Raw genomic sequence first — 15,419 nt, 5'->3', positions numbered from 1 at the left:
CTGCCACCAGCGAAGTCGGAGTTTTGGAAACAACATCCTGGGCGCATTTGGAAAGATCGCGTACAAATCGAAATGACATTGAAGCGCCAGTTGCCAGTTCCACGCGACTAAAATAGCCTGTGGCGATGTCCAGGAGCGCAAGATCTGCTTGAACGGTGGGTAAGTTTGGAAAACGAAGAATGTGGATGAATAGATTGAGTATGGCGATCAAGGGGTAATAGAATGACAACCTGGAATCGGTTAGCAAAGAGTACGAGCATTAGCAAGTTGACTTCAGATTTTGTGTGATGCGATATGCGCCAACAATATATTTATCAAGAGGGAACTCGGGACCTACCAAACAGGCGTAGCGCAGTCAATGTCGATAAAATGTGTCAATTTAATAATTGCTCGCGCTGCGCTCATCACCAGCAGTGTACTTTTCTGAGACTGGCTTTCGTAAAGAACGATATTCTTAGGCCTCAGGCTTTCAGCCAGCCATGGCCAAGCAAAAGATGAATTCAGCGCAATTATGGTGCCGTGGAGTGCGTAGTGAATGTAGATGGTTTGGTTAATATGCAGCTTTATGCTGGTGGTTGATGTTCGCTTCAAGTCAGGACCCGGGCGGAGAGGCGCTGGGAGGGAGCGAATCCATGCGGTCAATTGATCGTTGAGACTTTGCAACTTTCGAATGGATTCCCGGAGGGTAACGTTGTCGCTCTGGAAGGTTGATAACCAGTGCGTCACTTCGGAGGATAGACGAGCGTGGTGAACAACCTTCGATAACCAGATACCTTCAAGCCCGCTTTGGACTGGGAATTCGGGCAAGGTACATGTGATGTCGCTGTCATCTATTGCCTGGAAATACTTTAGCTCGGCAATACGTGTCATCCGTCTGATACTCATACCGATGGCCGCCCAGCGCGTAATGATATGTGCTTATCATAAGCATATATTGTCCAGAAGAGAAGACTTCTCTGTGCTCTCTGAGCTTTGGATAGGTTCCAACTGGATGGAGGGTCTCGATGTAACCCTTGGGACTGTGCCAGACGAGACGCACTTGCACAGAGCATGTATTGCAAGTTAGGGCTTCCAAGTCCCTCTACAAACATGGCCTATTGAACGGAATTAGCAAGTTTCCAAATTCAAAGATTCGAAATTGCAAATGAAAGAGTCGAAGTTACAAATGAAAGATGGCTTTACGTACCATCGCAATCAACGCTTGTACACCTAAGATCTCGACCCTTGAGAAGAGGATCTCAGAGTATACAGCCATGGCGTTTTCAAAATAGGGCCAGCATTTGGATTGGATATGAGAGAAACTGAGCTGAGCCGGGCTGTTGTTGAGCAACTGTCGTTTCCCAGCCGCGTAAACCGTATTACGGAGTGCGTACCAAGCCGGGTCATCAACCGACGTCTCGTCTTTATTGAAAGTCCCACGCAGGCGAGCTTCAAACACAGGACGGTTTATAACACGAAACACAGAGTCAGCCTGTTGAAAATACGCTGCAGTCCGAGAGTATAGTCAGTAAAGCATTAGAACCTTGAGCGAGGAGAGGCTCTAACTACCTTCGTAATACATCCATGCTGTCTCAAAATTCGGCTCAGGGGCTCTCTTCGAACTAAACCCCTTGTCCAACGTTAGCTGACTGATGATCATGGACGCGATTGATGCGCTGAGATCAGAATAGCATGTATTCCCTGTTTGTTGAACTACCCAGTCAGTAGCAGCTTCCGAGCAAATCGCAATGATCGAGCTAGTCCCTGTGGCAACAGTTACCTATTCAGTTCATCAAGTTGGTGTTATAGGCAAGACAATTACCATGGTATTCACTCCTAGTCTGCCAAGAAAACATTTTGTTAGCATGAAATTACCTTGGAACGAAAGATGGCAATTCAGTGCACAATTACATCAGGTTCAATGATTGTTCCTTCAATGCAACGATTGTCGTTGCTGAGAACTGCTGGGTCCGAGGTATGGCTGTGGTAATTCTCCCAAGCCCATGTTGACCCAAAGTATGTGGTTCTATCAGTAGGCTGATCCAAAGAATCAGATAATGAACGCCTCTGTTCGTAAAGAGGTAGGGTCGAAGACCCACCGAGCCGGCCATCGGAGGCACAGCTGCTTCGGCGGCCTAAGCCACGTATCAGATGTGATGTTACCTCCAGTAGCGTCAAGAAATAATACCTTCTTGATTCTGTCGGGGAGTGATGGTTGATTCTGATCGGGGTCTGTGGGGAGACCTTGTGGTGGTTGTTTCGCAGGAGTCAATCGTACGGTCATCAGCTGACTGCAATCTCCCTAATCCCAAATGAAATGTTACCATGTGCCTGCTAATTGAATTAGCGTTGGGGGGGACGATAGGTACTTTTTTGTCGCCGGCGGCGTGCTTTGCTCGGAAAGATACATTCTATTTGGCGTGGCTAGATGCACTATCAGACCTGATTTCCCTCTGGTCTTGCTCAAGCGTTGGTGAGGCACAAAACCTACTTCACAGTAGCTGCATGGGTGAGACCCATCGCCTTCATGCTCTTAGTCAATATTGATTTTATAGTTGCTGTCAGCTCGCTCCACCTCAGGGCGCTCACATTTTACTTTCTTCTCTCGGCAGTGAAGACATGCAACCCGTCGGCCAGCGATTGAGACGTTCTGGTGACTATCGGACATAGCACACCGTGGATAGACGCGGAAGATGTAGTAGTGATTCAGAGGCAACAATGATGTGTAGATACGGTAGCCAAATTTGCTGGTGTTGATGTGGAGTTTACCTGAGCTGGAAATGTCGTTGACCAGCTCAGCTACCCCGGATTTCATGCCTTATGTTCCCCGAAAGCGGGGTATGAACATAATGCAGTAGACCGTCACTAATGGGACTTGCTCCTGGGCGCTTTAACCAGAATAGTATAAACTGCGGGGTTTCATTTCTCAAGTGTGTAGCATTGCCGGCACATGGCTTGACATCTTAACTTTAGGGAATGGTTCGAATTGCTTCTCTGCCAGTCAACTCGATCTCGCATGAAAGGAGACGAATAAGTGCTACAACGAGTCCTAAAATGTGTAAAATTCACTTCCCAGCGAGGGGAGTTTGTAGTAATATAGAATGTCCTATTCTATCCACACGAGTGGGATGTTGTACTAATGTGGTCTAGAGGTTCCCAAGTTCGGTCTTGCTACTCATCACTACTCACCGCATAAGCATAATTGAGAATTGACCGGTACCGGTTGAGCAGGATATCACAAGCGTGGAATGGTAGGCTGGTACAGTCATCTTACCATTCCCTGGTAGGGTATCAACTTTGTTCCTGCATAGTTTAATCTTGAAAAGAATTCTCAAATTCTAATGGGCTGAGTTTATCTTTATGCAATGCAATGATCCTCCAAGGAGTTGACCAGAAAGTCATGATTACAAATGGTGTCACTTAACTTCGGATTAGCATTTCTTCTGAGCTGCTTTGACTGCTCCTGGGCTTTGATTGGCGTTCGGCCCGAAACCAAGGACTAGTGCATTCTTTCGGCGCCGAGACACTCGCATCTCGGGATTCGGGACAAGCGTGTAGCATTACGAGGACTCTGCACCAAGCTTACAATTGGGTGGCAAATATTACGGCGCTCTGTTATGTGTAGCTAGTCCATTGTGCTACTTTATTTACATTGGATCTACAATTAGCCAGGGGAATATACCTCGGGATGCATGCAGTAAATTAACGTACCCCCAATGCCAATACTGCTCTATAAAACCGTAGATCTGTCGTCTGTCTCTTCGATTTTATCAATATGTACCCTCTCAAAACCCAATTTTATCAAACTATGCATTGAATGTAATTCAAACACACTTTTCTCTCGGAATCTTCATAAAGACGTGATAATACATTGATCCCCTAAACACCATGGCGAATACCTTTCAGAAAATCGATCGCTCGTTAGAGCACCTCACGACTACCGGGTGTCTCAAGCCCAAGAATTTGCGCTACGCTTGCGCTTCTAGCGGTCTCATCTGCGGCACCCTCTTCTTCCTTGCCTTTATCGCATCCGATTTTCTTCCTCCGCCTAGCCCATGGTGGACGCCAGAGCGCACCGCCGAGCACTACGCCCGCCATCAGAAAGGCGTACACGCAGGCAGCGTTCTGTTGATGTTCTCGGGAACGTTCTTCTTGCCTTATACCGCCATCATATCAGACCAGATGCGCCGCATCCCCAACATCCCCTGGGTTCTCCCGCAGCTACAGCTCGCATCTGGCATTGCATCTACGATCGGCTTCTTCATGCCCGGAATGCAGCTGGCAGCGACAGCATTACGGAAAGATCGTGATCCGAAATTGATCGAGCTATCAAGCGACATGTTTTGGATGTTTGCAGTGATGCCTTTCCAGACCTTTATCTTAATGTCCTGGGCTTGGTCTTACGCCATCATAATTGATAACCGACCGAAACCGTTGTATCCTAAAGCAATGGCCCTTGTCAATTTGGTGTCGCCGGCAATGTTCCTCTGGTCGGTGGCTATTCATACTACTCTGCATGGACCATTTGCTTGGAATGGCGCGTTAGGCTTCTGGTTGCCTCTCGTTGCTTTCGGACTACAATTCTTAGGCGACACATACTTCTTATTCAGGGCTATTCATCGGGATGATCTCGAAAACGATAGGGTTGATTCGCCGATCACTGAATGTAGTGAGACCACATAGAACGCGGTGTATTCGTGTAAGTTTAGGTAGCATGAACTCATGGACAACGGGTATGAATTTGATCCTAACGTTAAAATGGATGAGCAATTGTTTCCAATGGCTATGTATGTCGCTCTGTCTTAACAATCTTTCTCCATTCGCTGTCAGTGTGCTGATCACGTCAGTTTGCTAGCAGTACTATACTCACCAATACATTGCTTGATTCATTATTTTTTAAACCTGCATTCACCCAATGACCCCAGGATGAGTAGATTTACATCGTCTTATCACATGACCTTCTTTTTCTGGGATCAGTTGGGTTTATTCATATGTTTATCAATGACCTAGGATGGGCAAGAGTGGTTCAGTTTCAGACAATCATCTAAGACTCTTCGTCGAGTGAAGCTAACCTACTCGAAATATTCTATAGACAACCTCCACACTCCCGCTTTCCGTCACTCTAATTTTCCCCATGCCCAGGAAGACCGTTTTGTTCACCCAACCAAGCTCCTCACTTCTGCTCGCAAGTAGAGGGGTGGTATAATAATAGCCTTCCCCCCAATCCAAAGATTCCTTTTCTCCTTTCCAGAGCTGCAGCATTGGCCCATGAAAAGCTATTCTACCCTTGTACTCAATGTCGCATTGGATTTCCGGCTTCGTTCCAGGCAGAGAGGCGCAAGAGACCCGCGCGTCGATGTCTGCATAATCTTGATGCAATCTCATCCAATCGCTACCAACGCTCAAGGGGATGTCTATCGTACCGTCGGCCGATTTTAGGGATCCCGTATGAACTGTGAATAATTGTAAACGTTAGTAACAGCGAATCCAGGACTCAAGACACCTACCATGTGCTACACTTAAATTGGATTGCGGGCTAGATTCTGACGCAAATCCTGGCGGTCCACGTATGGTGAGGTCAAATGCGTGTGTCAATTTGGGCTGCTCGATCGGAGCCATTGTGACATTTGTACTTGGCGTGACGGCTTGTTACGGTTTCTAGGGAATCCTGATTTGAGTATATGAGATTGACTTGAAAGTATACACCATGGATAGAGTAAAAATAATTGAGAACATCAATCCCTCCTTGACATTTGATGCGCCTTAATAGGAAAACACATAACTGCAGGTGTGCGGGGAAGTGGACGGAGTTTACTTTCGGCCCGCAAAGGCCGAAGCCGAATGGTCTTGGAGTAAGGACGGCATCTTCAGGAATTCCGGTGAGAATATCTTCGGTCCTAATCTTTCCCAGTTCACCTTTCGGCCTCTTATCGAAAAGCCGAGCCCGAGGAGGGTTCACGTTGTTCGGGGACACTAAACTCCGAAATTCCATTTACAAATCTCAAACATCCAACCGAGTGTGTTATGTACAAACCGTCACGCCGTCCATCTAGCCTTAGAAATGCAATAAGGGCTGCGTACTTCCCATTCAGCCTGTTGAATACTTCTGGATTGGGTGTCTTAGCACTTGTGAATGACTTGCCACCAACACGGATTGCCAGAAGATGGGAAATAATCTGATACGAAGTGGTGCGGTTTCTCTTATTGAAGTAATCTTACTTCATCGTTTTGACTATTTGGCATCGACACAGCTGCTACAGAAATGCATTGCTTTGGCCGGAATTCACTATCTTGCTATTCAAATATTTTACATTTTCATATGGCCTTTCTACTTCTCCCCTCTTCGGAACCTGCCAGGCCCCAAGGTTGGGATGTCTTTCTTTCATTTTAAACATTGCTAATAAGTTCAGAGCCGATTTCCTTTTGGAGAAATATTGAACCAGGCCAATGCTCTCCCGAGCGAGTTGGAGACGCGTTGGATGAAGGAATATCCAGATGCACCGTTTATTCGATACATGTCTCTATTAAACCGGGAAATGCTGATGGTCAACAACACACGAGCACAAAAAGAGATTCTCCAGACCAAATGCTACTCATTTATTAAGCCACCTTACTGGAAGCGGGTTGTTGGTGAGATAGCAGGGCATGGTATTCTGTTCACAGAGGGTGAAGAACATAAAAAGCAACGAAAGCTTTTAGTTGGTATGAGTTGGTATTATAAGAAAGACGACTGTGAGATCAATACTGACAGCATTCCATAGCGCCTTTCTCCTTTGGCAATATTCGACGAATGCATTCCATCTTTCAACAAAAGGCTGAAGAGACATCCTCAATTATGTTAACTTTGGTCAAAGAAGGGACGAATATTATTGACGGTCAGATATATAATGCATACTGTTGTTCTTTGTTGCTGATTCTGTCCCAGTCTCGAGCCTTCTTTCACATACGACTCTCGACATCGTTGGTCTAGCAGCTCTGGGCTATGAACTCAACTCCCTATCGACATCGTCGTCATTAGCAACGAACTACGAGAAGATCTTTGAGTTTGCAACACCCCTTCAGCTTCTAATCTCTTTTATTCACCAATTTATCCCCATACGACCACTGCTACCATTCAAAGCGAATAAGAGTTATGTTGAGGCGAACGCAGAGGTTAGAAAGATCCTCCGAAAACATATCCGGCGACGAAAGCTAGAGTTTCGTGAGCGAACATCCACAGGAGAAAATGCTGGCCGCGATCTCCTAACTCTCATGATCAAAGAGAGCAACGACAAATGGTCAGAAGAGGATATGCTGGGCTATGTGAGTTAATAACCCTGATGCTAGAGCCATCTAAGGATGCTAACAAAATTCAGCTGCTGAATTTCATGTCTGCGTAAGTTTCCTCGACGGTTTATGTCACTTTGCCGCTGAACATACCTACAATAGGGGACATGAGACAACAGCAGGTGCACTAACCTGGGCCTTGCATGCTCTCACTTTAAACCCGGATATCCAGAACCATTTGCGCAACGAAATTAAATTGACAATAAATTCCACCTCGCCAACTCAAGCTGAACTTGAGAACCTACCATACTTGAGTAATTTCGTCAAGGAAGTCCTGCGATTTTACCCGCCAGGTACGGAAGCATGACATTACTACAATACCTCAACTAATTCTGATAGCTCCAAACTTCCCTCGCCAGGCAATTGAAGACCTAGAAATAGAGAGTGTGAATATACCCAAGGGAACTATGGTGATGATAGCTCCGGCTGCACCTCAGTTTAACCCTGAAGTTTGGGGTCCAACTGTTGATCAATTTGACCCCGATCGATGGGATAATCTACCAGAGCCAGCTCGAGATCCCTACGCTTCTCTCGCATTCTCTAATGGGCCACGAATATGCATTGGAAAGCAGTTCGCTCTTCACGAGATGAAAGCAATACTGGTCGAGTTAATCCGGAAGTTTGAGTTTGCAAATACTGGCCCTGTTGAGCCTCAGAAGAGCGGACCGAGTTTGAGGCCTTTGAACGGGATGAGGCTGGACGTTTCTTTGGTGGACCCAAACACCACCGCTACAGGTGATCTATGAGGTCGGTTTCATCTTCACATTACGCAGAATAGCGGCTGGCATGCACCGTCAACACATCACTGTAGTATCACCGGCCAATATTATCTTCTCATCAGGTATTCACGCAGCTATAATTCATCTGAAATTTTCCCAAGTCTTAACAATGCTCGATATAGCAACATGCATATAGACTTGAAACCAGATGTCTGTTTGTGTGACTAAGAGCTTAAATTGATTGAGATCGATGTTAGGCAACCTCATGGTTAATAATCACTCATATCAAAAGGACCTTGATACAGTCTGTAATCACTTGAGAGGAATATTGCGGCTCTCAGGCAGCACTATCGGGGGATAAATATGCTAAAGATCGGCTCAACATACATTTGAACGGTAGACAGGCGGCACGAGGTCATGTCCTAACTATCATAAACGTCACATTGCACAACTCCTCTGGTGGAATCTGTAGACGCCTATATATATTGTTTCTGAAGCTAAATGTGCTATTTCTAATCAAATTTCCATTAACTCGACGACTCGTAGTTGAGTAAGTCTGGCCCGGATATGTTAGCCCAGGTCATGAAGACCACCCGCAGCGTTTTTACCCAGAAGTTGGTTTGGATTTCTCAGTACATTGTTGAATATGCGTGATTTATTTCAGAGACCTTTTCCGGACAGATCTATGATTGGAACAGGATGACACGCCTTGATTGTCGGCCCGAAACGAGTCGCTTCGGACCGAGGCGGCCACAGCCACTAGAGGAGATCATCATATGCCGTTCATTAAAACCTTGATACGACTTAGAATACTCGGGTATTATTTCAGGCACAAACAGCCCATCTTGCTTTATTTTCCTTCCTAGAACATCTAAACTTACGTTCTGATCACATCGACACACCTGTCATACAATATGACAAATCTTCTTGCAGGTGTCGCGCTCATTACTGGGGCCGGATCCGGTAGGAAATTCTCCACGACTGGAGACCTCTCGCTGACAGCGTCACCTTGAAGGTATCGGCCAATCAACCAGTATGGCTTTCGCTAGGCATGGAGTCCAGAAACTCGCACTTCTTGATATTGACGATGCTGGATTGGAAACTACGGCTGCTATGATATCCCAGCAAACGAACAAGCGAGTGGAGTCACTGAAAATTAAGATTGACGTTAGCGATGAGAAAGCGATAGTTCAAGCGATTCAGAAAGTAGTGGATGCATTTGGACGGATCGACATTGCCATCAATAACGCGGGAATAGGAGGACCGATTATGGATTCAACCAAGATCTCCACTGATGAATTCCGTCGAGTTCTGGATGTTAATATGATTGGTCTATGGGTCTCCCAGAGAGAGGAAATACGACAAATGCTTGCCCAAAGTCCCATTGAAATACGGTGGGAGTCTCGCCCTGGTATTAAAACAGTTGCTAACCGTTTTCAAGTCCAGGGGTTCAAAGTAAAGGCGTTATCGTGAATATGTCGTCTATCTTTGGGCTTACTAGCCCGTCTGCGTCGACTCCTGCAGCACCATACAACACCAGGTAAGTTTTCAAACACCTCAGTTAATTTTACCTGATCTCGTATAGCTGTATGGTTTGATTTGACCAATATGCAAATAGCAAGCATGGCGTGATCGCAATAACAAGAAACGTGAGTTTGGGAGCATGAATCACTGCGGTTGAGCCACTAAAAACGGGCACTAGGACGCGAATTCGTTTGCCAAAGACGGCATTCGAATCAATGCGATATGTCCGGGGTACTCAAGTCTTCTTCACTGGTCTCGGTTTGTTATCTGATACAAAAACAGTTATGTTACTACCAAGAACCTCGCGCAAGCGGTGACTGAAGACGAGGTTATGCGCAAAGAACTTGAGAAGGTTCCTATGGGTCGCCTTGCGGATCCATCCGAGATTGCGGAAGCTATTTGCTTCTTAGCATCGCCAATGAGTTCTTATATGAGTGGGGCGAGTCTTGTTATCGATGGGTATTGCTAACCTACTTAACCGATTTACAGTCTACCATTTGAGCTAACTCTGTATAGGGGGTACACGTGCAATTAGCATAGGTGAAAGCTCCCTCCAGAGCTAGGACGCTGTCTCTTGTGTTGGAGTTTGGGAGAGTTGGAGCTGGTTCTGAGTCGTCACACGATTGCATTGCTAGTGACTAAAGCGATAATACAATATACAAAAACCCCTCCCCCTCAGAAATGCGAATCAAGATAGGAATTATTCGAACGTGCAGAGTAAATTAGTGATTCTACACTCGAACAAGTATGGGAGACCGAATGAATCAGGTTGTAAGAATGGGTCGGCCAGTGAGATTCCCCGGACTACGGGCTACGTCACAACGTATCACTGGGCATTGATGAGTCTACTCCAGGGATGTTGGCAGCATGACATTACTTCACAGTTGGGGGTGGGTATGTATGTCGTGAATGGCGTCGAGGAGTAGTGATCTAGATTTCCAGTTAGACTTGAAGCTGCTACAAAGTGTCTGGTGGAAAAATGAAGATTGAGATAAGGTCCGAGTCAGGGCTTGTGTGAGTAGTGGTCTCATGGCCTGTCAAAACAGGCTCTGAAGTAGCAAATACTTGGGTTGCAAACATCATGTAGGATCAGGGGCAGGGAGGATCGGCTTTCGCCTGTTTCTTACACACCTTGACAAGCTTGTTCACATGAATATCGGACATGGCTCCGTGATTACTTCAGAAAGTTTCGTCCACGAAAATATGATGATCTGCGGCACTTGCATGTTAGCCTTGATGTCCTTCAAAGCGAGTTCAAACATGGTGTGTTGTGATAATCCGTCATACGGTTGTGATGTGTTTCATCAGGAGATATCAGGGTTAAAAAGCTCTTGATCATTTGTATAATCATTCGGAAGTAAAAAGACCGATAGTTAGACTAACCTTTGTCGCATCTTGCGCCTGTTTCGCGTAGAGCAGTTGGTTTGAAGGGGCTGCAAAACAACGAGCAGGCACAGGGATCCGTCTTTTTATGAGGCGTGTGGAGCGGAGGGTAGTCTTTGACGATGGAGGCGGTGGAACTAGGAACAAGCAGTTAGCACAAAAGCCGGGAAATTGATATAATTGGTACTTACCAGGTCGTGACATTGGCCAGACACTTGAAGACGCGTCCGGTAGCACGAGGATGAGTCAACAGCAGAGTCCATGTCGTTCCATGCCGGCGCCGGCGTCTGTCCCAGGCCGCCGCAAGACTTCCATAGCCAATGCACCAAGAATGGCATAGGTGCGTCAAACTGCATCAGCTAGGCGCGTATGGTGACGGACGAAGGCACCAGCAACCAGAGACCAGGCTGGCTCGAATCTGGACTGGCATTGTTCGACAATGCCATCGCGTGCTCGACATAGCGCAGAGACTTTGCATTGCATCGAGACGTCTCTACGGCAAGCCACAGTGATGTGATGACACGTTGCTTGGCGCCATTCGAGCCTCGGGTGCTCGCTGCGAGTGTTGTAGTAATTGTTGGTAGATGCAAGTTCGAGATCTTCTCGAGGAAAAAAAAGTGAGAAAAGAGACCAGAGGTGGAGCAACGCGTAAATTACATACTAAATTGGTTGGCCAGGCAATCTCTCCCAGCCTCCTTAGCTACCCTACAACCCTATGAAATCATTGCTTTCTAATCAATCCAGTTCCTTATCATTATATGTGGCGTGCTCTTTCAGGTTTACTCTACATCAGATGGCCTATTGTTGCACAGGGGTTAGAAATAATAAGGCTTCACATGCCACACTATACCAAAATTATTAACCTCAAAGATGGAAACAAGTAACATTAAAACAGGTACTCCCCTTAACACCTGCTCTGAGTCCTGTCTTTCATCCCCGTCGTAGAGTGTCAGACCATTACCAGCTACATTCCCCACTCAGCCGTTGGTGTCATCTCAATCACACCTCCTTTCCCCTTCTCTGAATCATGACTCTACATATTTAGTCCCTCCTTCCAGCCGGAATGAACCCGACCCGACCATGAGATCTCGCCATGCGTCGGCATCTCTAACACTAAAAGGACTTTCCAAATCACATCCATGCTGCATTTATGTCCCACCAACACGAGATATTTATGACGCACACCACTGGGAGTAACCACTCACCCGCCAAGAACATTGCCCAACTTCGCTGCTTAATTCGAGCTCCGCATCCTCTCCCTCCGCCACACTTTTTGCCGCACTAACTTGGTATGTGTGCCGTCGATGTCTTGATGTGTGCGACAACCAGGATCGACAAGCCGGGAATCAGCTGAGGTTATAAAGGCCATCCACTTCCTCGACTTCCCTTCCTCATCATCATCACTCTTGCTATACCACCAGAAATTGAAACACCAACCATCATGGTCCTATCTCGGGCACCACTGTCTTCGAGTGGGATACCTCTTTGCGGGTGCTACATCATCGTCGACAGCGCCAGAAAACATCTCCCCCAACTCAAAGTCAACGTTCACACGACCATTTTCGACACCACTACTCGAACGACTCTCACCCAGACCTTCGTTAACCCCTCTAAAGACGATGGACTCGACGAGGTGAACTACGTATTTCCCCTCTATGATGGAGTCTCGATTGTCGGCTTCAAATGTACAATCGCCGACCGCATCATCAACGGCGTCGTCAAAGAGCGTCGGAATGCCAAAACCCTTTACGCTGAAGCCAAAGCCCGTGGTGAAACAGCCGCTCTACTAGAGCAGTTCCACCATGCTTCCGATATTTTTAGTACGACTATCGGAAATGTGCCAGCCGGCCAAACGGTCCACGTGGAAATCACATTCCTTGGAGAGCTCAAGCATGACGCAGAGATCAATGGCGTACGTTTTACTATCCCGACCCACGTTGCTCCGCGATACGGCGACGCAGCCAGCCTGCAAGGAAGCAGCCTTATGGTCGAAGAGGGGATCTCAATCACTATCGATGCAGAGATGCCCGATTGTTCATCCATCAAGTCTATCAATTCACCGTCTCATCCCATCTCCGTGAGCATCGGAACCACTTCTCAAGCTCCCGCTGCAGAATCTTCTCTAAGCAAAGCCTCCGTGACCCTATCTCAGGGGTCTGCCAGCCTGGACCAGGACTTCATCATTCATGTGGTAACCACCAAGATTGATGAACCGGTTGCATTTCTGGAGACTCATCCTACGATTCCCAACCACCGCGCGATAATTGCTACTTTTGTATCGAAATTCAACCTTCCGGCTGAAAAGCCTGAAATTGTATTTTTATGTGATCGAAGTGGAAGTATGAAAGGCAAGTTGAATGATCTAATTCGTGCTCTTATTATCTTCCTCAAGTCTCTGCCTATCGGAGTCAAGTTCAACATATGCAGCTTTGGATCTAGGTTCAGCTTTCTTTGGCCTGAGTCTAAGACTTACAACCAAGAAACCCTGGATGAGGCCGTCTCTTATGTGCAATCCTTTGATGCCAAGTACGGCGGGACTCGGATGTATGGTCCTATGGAAGCGATATTCCAGCAGCGATCTAAGGATATGAACCTCGAAGTCTTCCTTATCACTGACGGCAAGATATCATCACAGCAAGAACTTTTCACGCTTATCAACAAAGAAGTTGCGAGGAGCAAAAACGCAGTTCGTGTTTTTACTTTGGGGGTCGGATCTGGTGCCAGCAGTGCCTTGATCGAAGGAGTTGCCCGCGCTGGCAATGGCTTCGCGCAGATGGTGACAAACTCGGAACAGATGGATAAGAAAGTGGTTCGTATGCTTAAAGGTGCTCTGCTTCCACACATAAGCGACTACAGCCTCGAAATCAACTACGAAAAGGCCGACTCCCAGGACACTAATGGCGAAGATTCCGAGTTTGAGTTCGTTGAGAGGGTGATGGACTCTCTTAGCATCAGAACTTTCGAAGAACATGTTCAGAATGAGACAAAACCCAATCCCGAAAAACCGTTGTCTCTGTTTGATCCGAACTTCGACGACAAAGGCGACGACATCAAGCCGACTGATGATATCAACACCGAGCATACTCCTCTCTCGAAAATCTCTGTTCCTCGGTACCTTCAAACGCCCTCTGATATCCCGCCTATGTATCCTTTTATTAGAACCACCATTTACGTCTTGCTTTCAGACTGTGGTTCAGAAATGACGCCCAAATCGGTTGTACTCAAGGGCACCTATAAGAATGGGCCGCTGAGACAGGAGATTCCTATTACCAATCTCCCCCAAAAGTCAACCACGATCCACCAACTCGCCGTCCGTAAAGAGATCAAGGAACTTGAAGAGGGTCGCGGCTGGGTCACCAATGCAAAAGATGCCAGCGGAAAGCTCCTGAAAGATGAGTATGAGGAGATCTTCTCCGACATAGTCCAGCGCGAGGCCGTCAGGCTTGGTGTCAAATTTCAAGTCAGTGGCAAATGGTGCTCATTTGTTGCTGTTGAGAAGTCATCGAGTAAGTTCAATGATGAAAGCGGAGCTGAGGAATAGTTATAGGGCTCTGAAAGATGACATTAACAACCTTCGAATAGATGAACTTGACGATCCGGTTGACCGGCTTGCCTTTGTTTCCAATTCCGATGATATAAGGGACCTAGCAGGCTCTTCCAGACCAAAAAGCTCTGATCCTGGCTTTGCCATGGGTGCGTTCGGCGCCACTGGTGGACGAGTTTTCCCTCCTGGTTCTACTTCGGCAGAGCGCTTTTCGATGAGTGTTGTTTCCACTAGTCAACGTTTCGCTCAACCCATGGCTTCCTTCAGTCGACCTGGTGGTGATTTCTCCCACGCCGCCTCCATGGCCAGACCTCCCAGGTCTCTTCGCCCGTCCAGCCGCTCTACTCGCCGTGGCCGAGGCAATGACGACAGAGTCATGCCTCTGACTGCAGGCTTGGAGATTAAGCCGCTAGATATTACGGACAACGGCTGGAAACCACACAGCGTACCAGCCGCCACTATGAAGCCTTCTCATGCTGTCCCGACGCCTGCTATCCCCAAAGCTACCACGTTGGACACGGCCCCCGATGTTTCCCAACAACTTCAGAATGTTGTTGCCCTTCAGAGGTTTGCCGGGAATTGGGTCTGGAATGCTAAGCTCGAGATGATCTTGGGGGTCACATCCGATGTCGCCCTGAAGCTGAGTCTTCCTGAGGCTGTGTTGAATAGTGCGAGGAAGGATGATATCTTAGCTACTGTTTGTGCAGTAGTCTTCATCAAGACCAAACTGGACGTAGAAAAGGAGGCTTGGGAAATTCTTGTGCAGAAGGCGACGGATTGGCTGGAAGAGCAAATCGGCAGAGATGTGGAGGAGTTGGAAAAGGTCATTAGGAGCGTTGCGTGAAGGAATTGGAAGTTATGCAGTTCACTTTTTTCTCTCTAGAAATCAATTTTATTCTCTCATATATATCTACCCATCTGAGATAGCAATTATCCATGGCACT

The 15,419-nt window shown here is 47.0% G+C and overlaps 6 protein-coding genes across 6 annotated transcripts; 4 read left to right on the top strand and 2 right to left on the bottom strand.

Moving 5' to 3' along the window:
• Nucleotides 1-28: 28 nt before the first annotated feature.
• BGZ61DRAFT_307401 (uncharacterized protein) lies at nt 29-1,738 on the bottom strand (the record flags this gene model as incomplete). The annotated part of the gene is made up of 5 exons (XM_046238757.1): nt 29-230; nt 338-756; nt 888-1,094; nt 1,187-1,485; nt 1,549-1,738. Coding segments are annotated over 5 exons (1,317 nt in total), but the record flags the coding sequence as incomplete, so codon positions are not given.
• A 2,129-nt stretch (nt 1,739-3,867) lies between these two features.
• BGZ61DRAFT_362382 (uncharacterized protein) lies at nt 3,868-4,662 on the top strand (the record flags this gene model as incomplete). Its single annotated transcript, XM_046241354.1, has 1 exon — nt 3,868-4,662. The coding sequence occupies one exon, from the start codon at nt 3,868-3,870 to the stop codon at nt 4,660-4,662; it is 795 nt and encodes a 264-aa protein (XP_046099330.1).
• A 315-nt stretch (nt 4,663-4,977) lies between these two features.
• On the bottom strand, nt 4,978-5,598 carry BGZ61DRAFT_482681 (uncharacterized protein; the record flags this gene model as incomplete). The annotated part of the gene is made up of 3 exons (XM_046249416.1): nt 4,978-4,985; nt 5,052-5,432; nt 5,487-5,598. The coding sequence occupies 3 exons, from the start codon at nt 5,596-5,598 to the stop codon at nt 4,978-4,980; spliced, it is 501 nt and encodes a 166-aa protein (XP_046099329.1).
• A 662-nt stretch (nt 5,599-6,260) lies between these two features.
• On the top strand, nt 6,261-8,009 carry BGZ61DRAFT_319513 (cytochrome P450; the record flags this gene model as incomplete). The annotated part of the gene is made up of 7 exons (XM_046238914.1): nt 6,261-6,352; nt 6,392-6,681; nt 6,741-6,854; nt 6,905-7,281; nt 7,335-7,354; nt 7,408-7,598; nt 7,645-8,009. Coding segments are annotated over 7 exons (1,449 nt in total), but the record flags the coding sequence as incomplete, so codon positions are not given.
• A 929-nt stretch (nt 8,010-8,938) lies between these two features.
• On the top strand, nt 8,939-10,017 carry BGZ61DRAFT_556177 (uncharacterized protein; the record flags this gene model as incomplete). The annotated part of the gene is made up of 6 exons (XM_046255648.1): nt 8,939-8,987; nt 9,040-9,424; nt 9,481-9,564; nt 9,643-9,673; nt 9,727-9,779; nt 9,831-10,017. The coding sequence occupies 6 exons, from the start codon at nt 8,939-8,941 to the stop codon at nt 10,015-10,017; spliced, it is 789 nt and encodes a 262-aa protein (XP_046099327.1).
• A 2,355-nt stretch (nt 10,018-12,372) lies between these two features.
• BGZ61DRAFT_428179 (von Willebrand factor type A domain-containing protein) lies at nt 12,373-15,416 on the top strand (the record flags this gene model as incomplete). Its single annotated transcript, XM_046243737.1, has 2 exons — nt 12,373-14,437; nt 14,514-15,416. 2 exons carry the CDS (start codon nt 12,373-12,375, stop codon nt 15,317-15,319), a joined length of 2,871 nt encoding a protein of 956 aa, XP_046099326.1. The 3' UTR covers nt 15,320-15,416.
• Nucleotides 15,417-15,419: the final 3 nt, after the last annotated feature.

This window comes from Ilyonectria robusta (genome assembly GCF_021365365.1).
Source record: "Ilyonectria robusta strain PMI_751 chromosome Unknown BGZ61scaffold_22, whole genome shotgun sequence".
Lineage (NCBI taxonomy): Eukaryota > Fungi > Ascomycota > Sordariomycetes > Hypocreales > Nectriaceae > Ilyonectria > Ilyonectria robusta.
The sequence above is the reverse complement of the archived record's forward strand: the minus strand, read 5'-3'. Positions and strand labels throughout refer to the sequence as shown.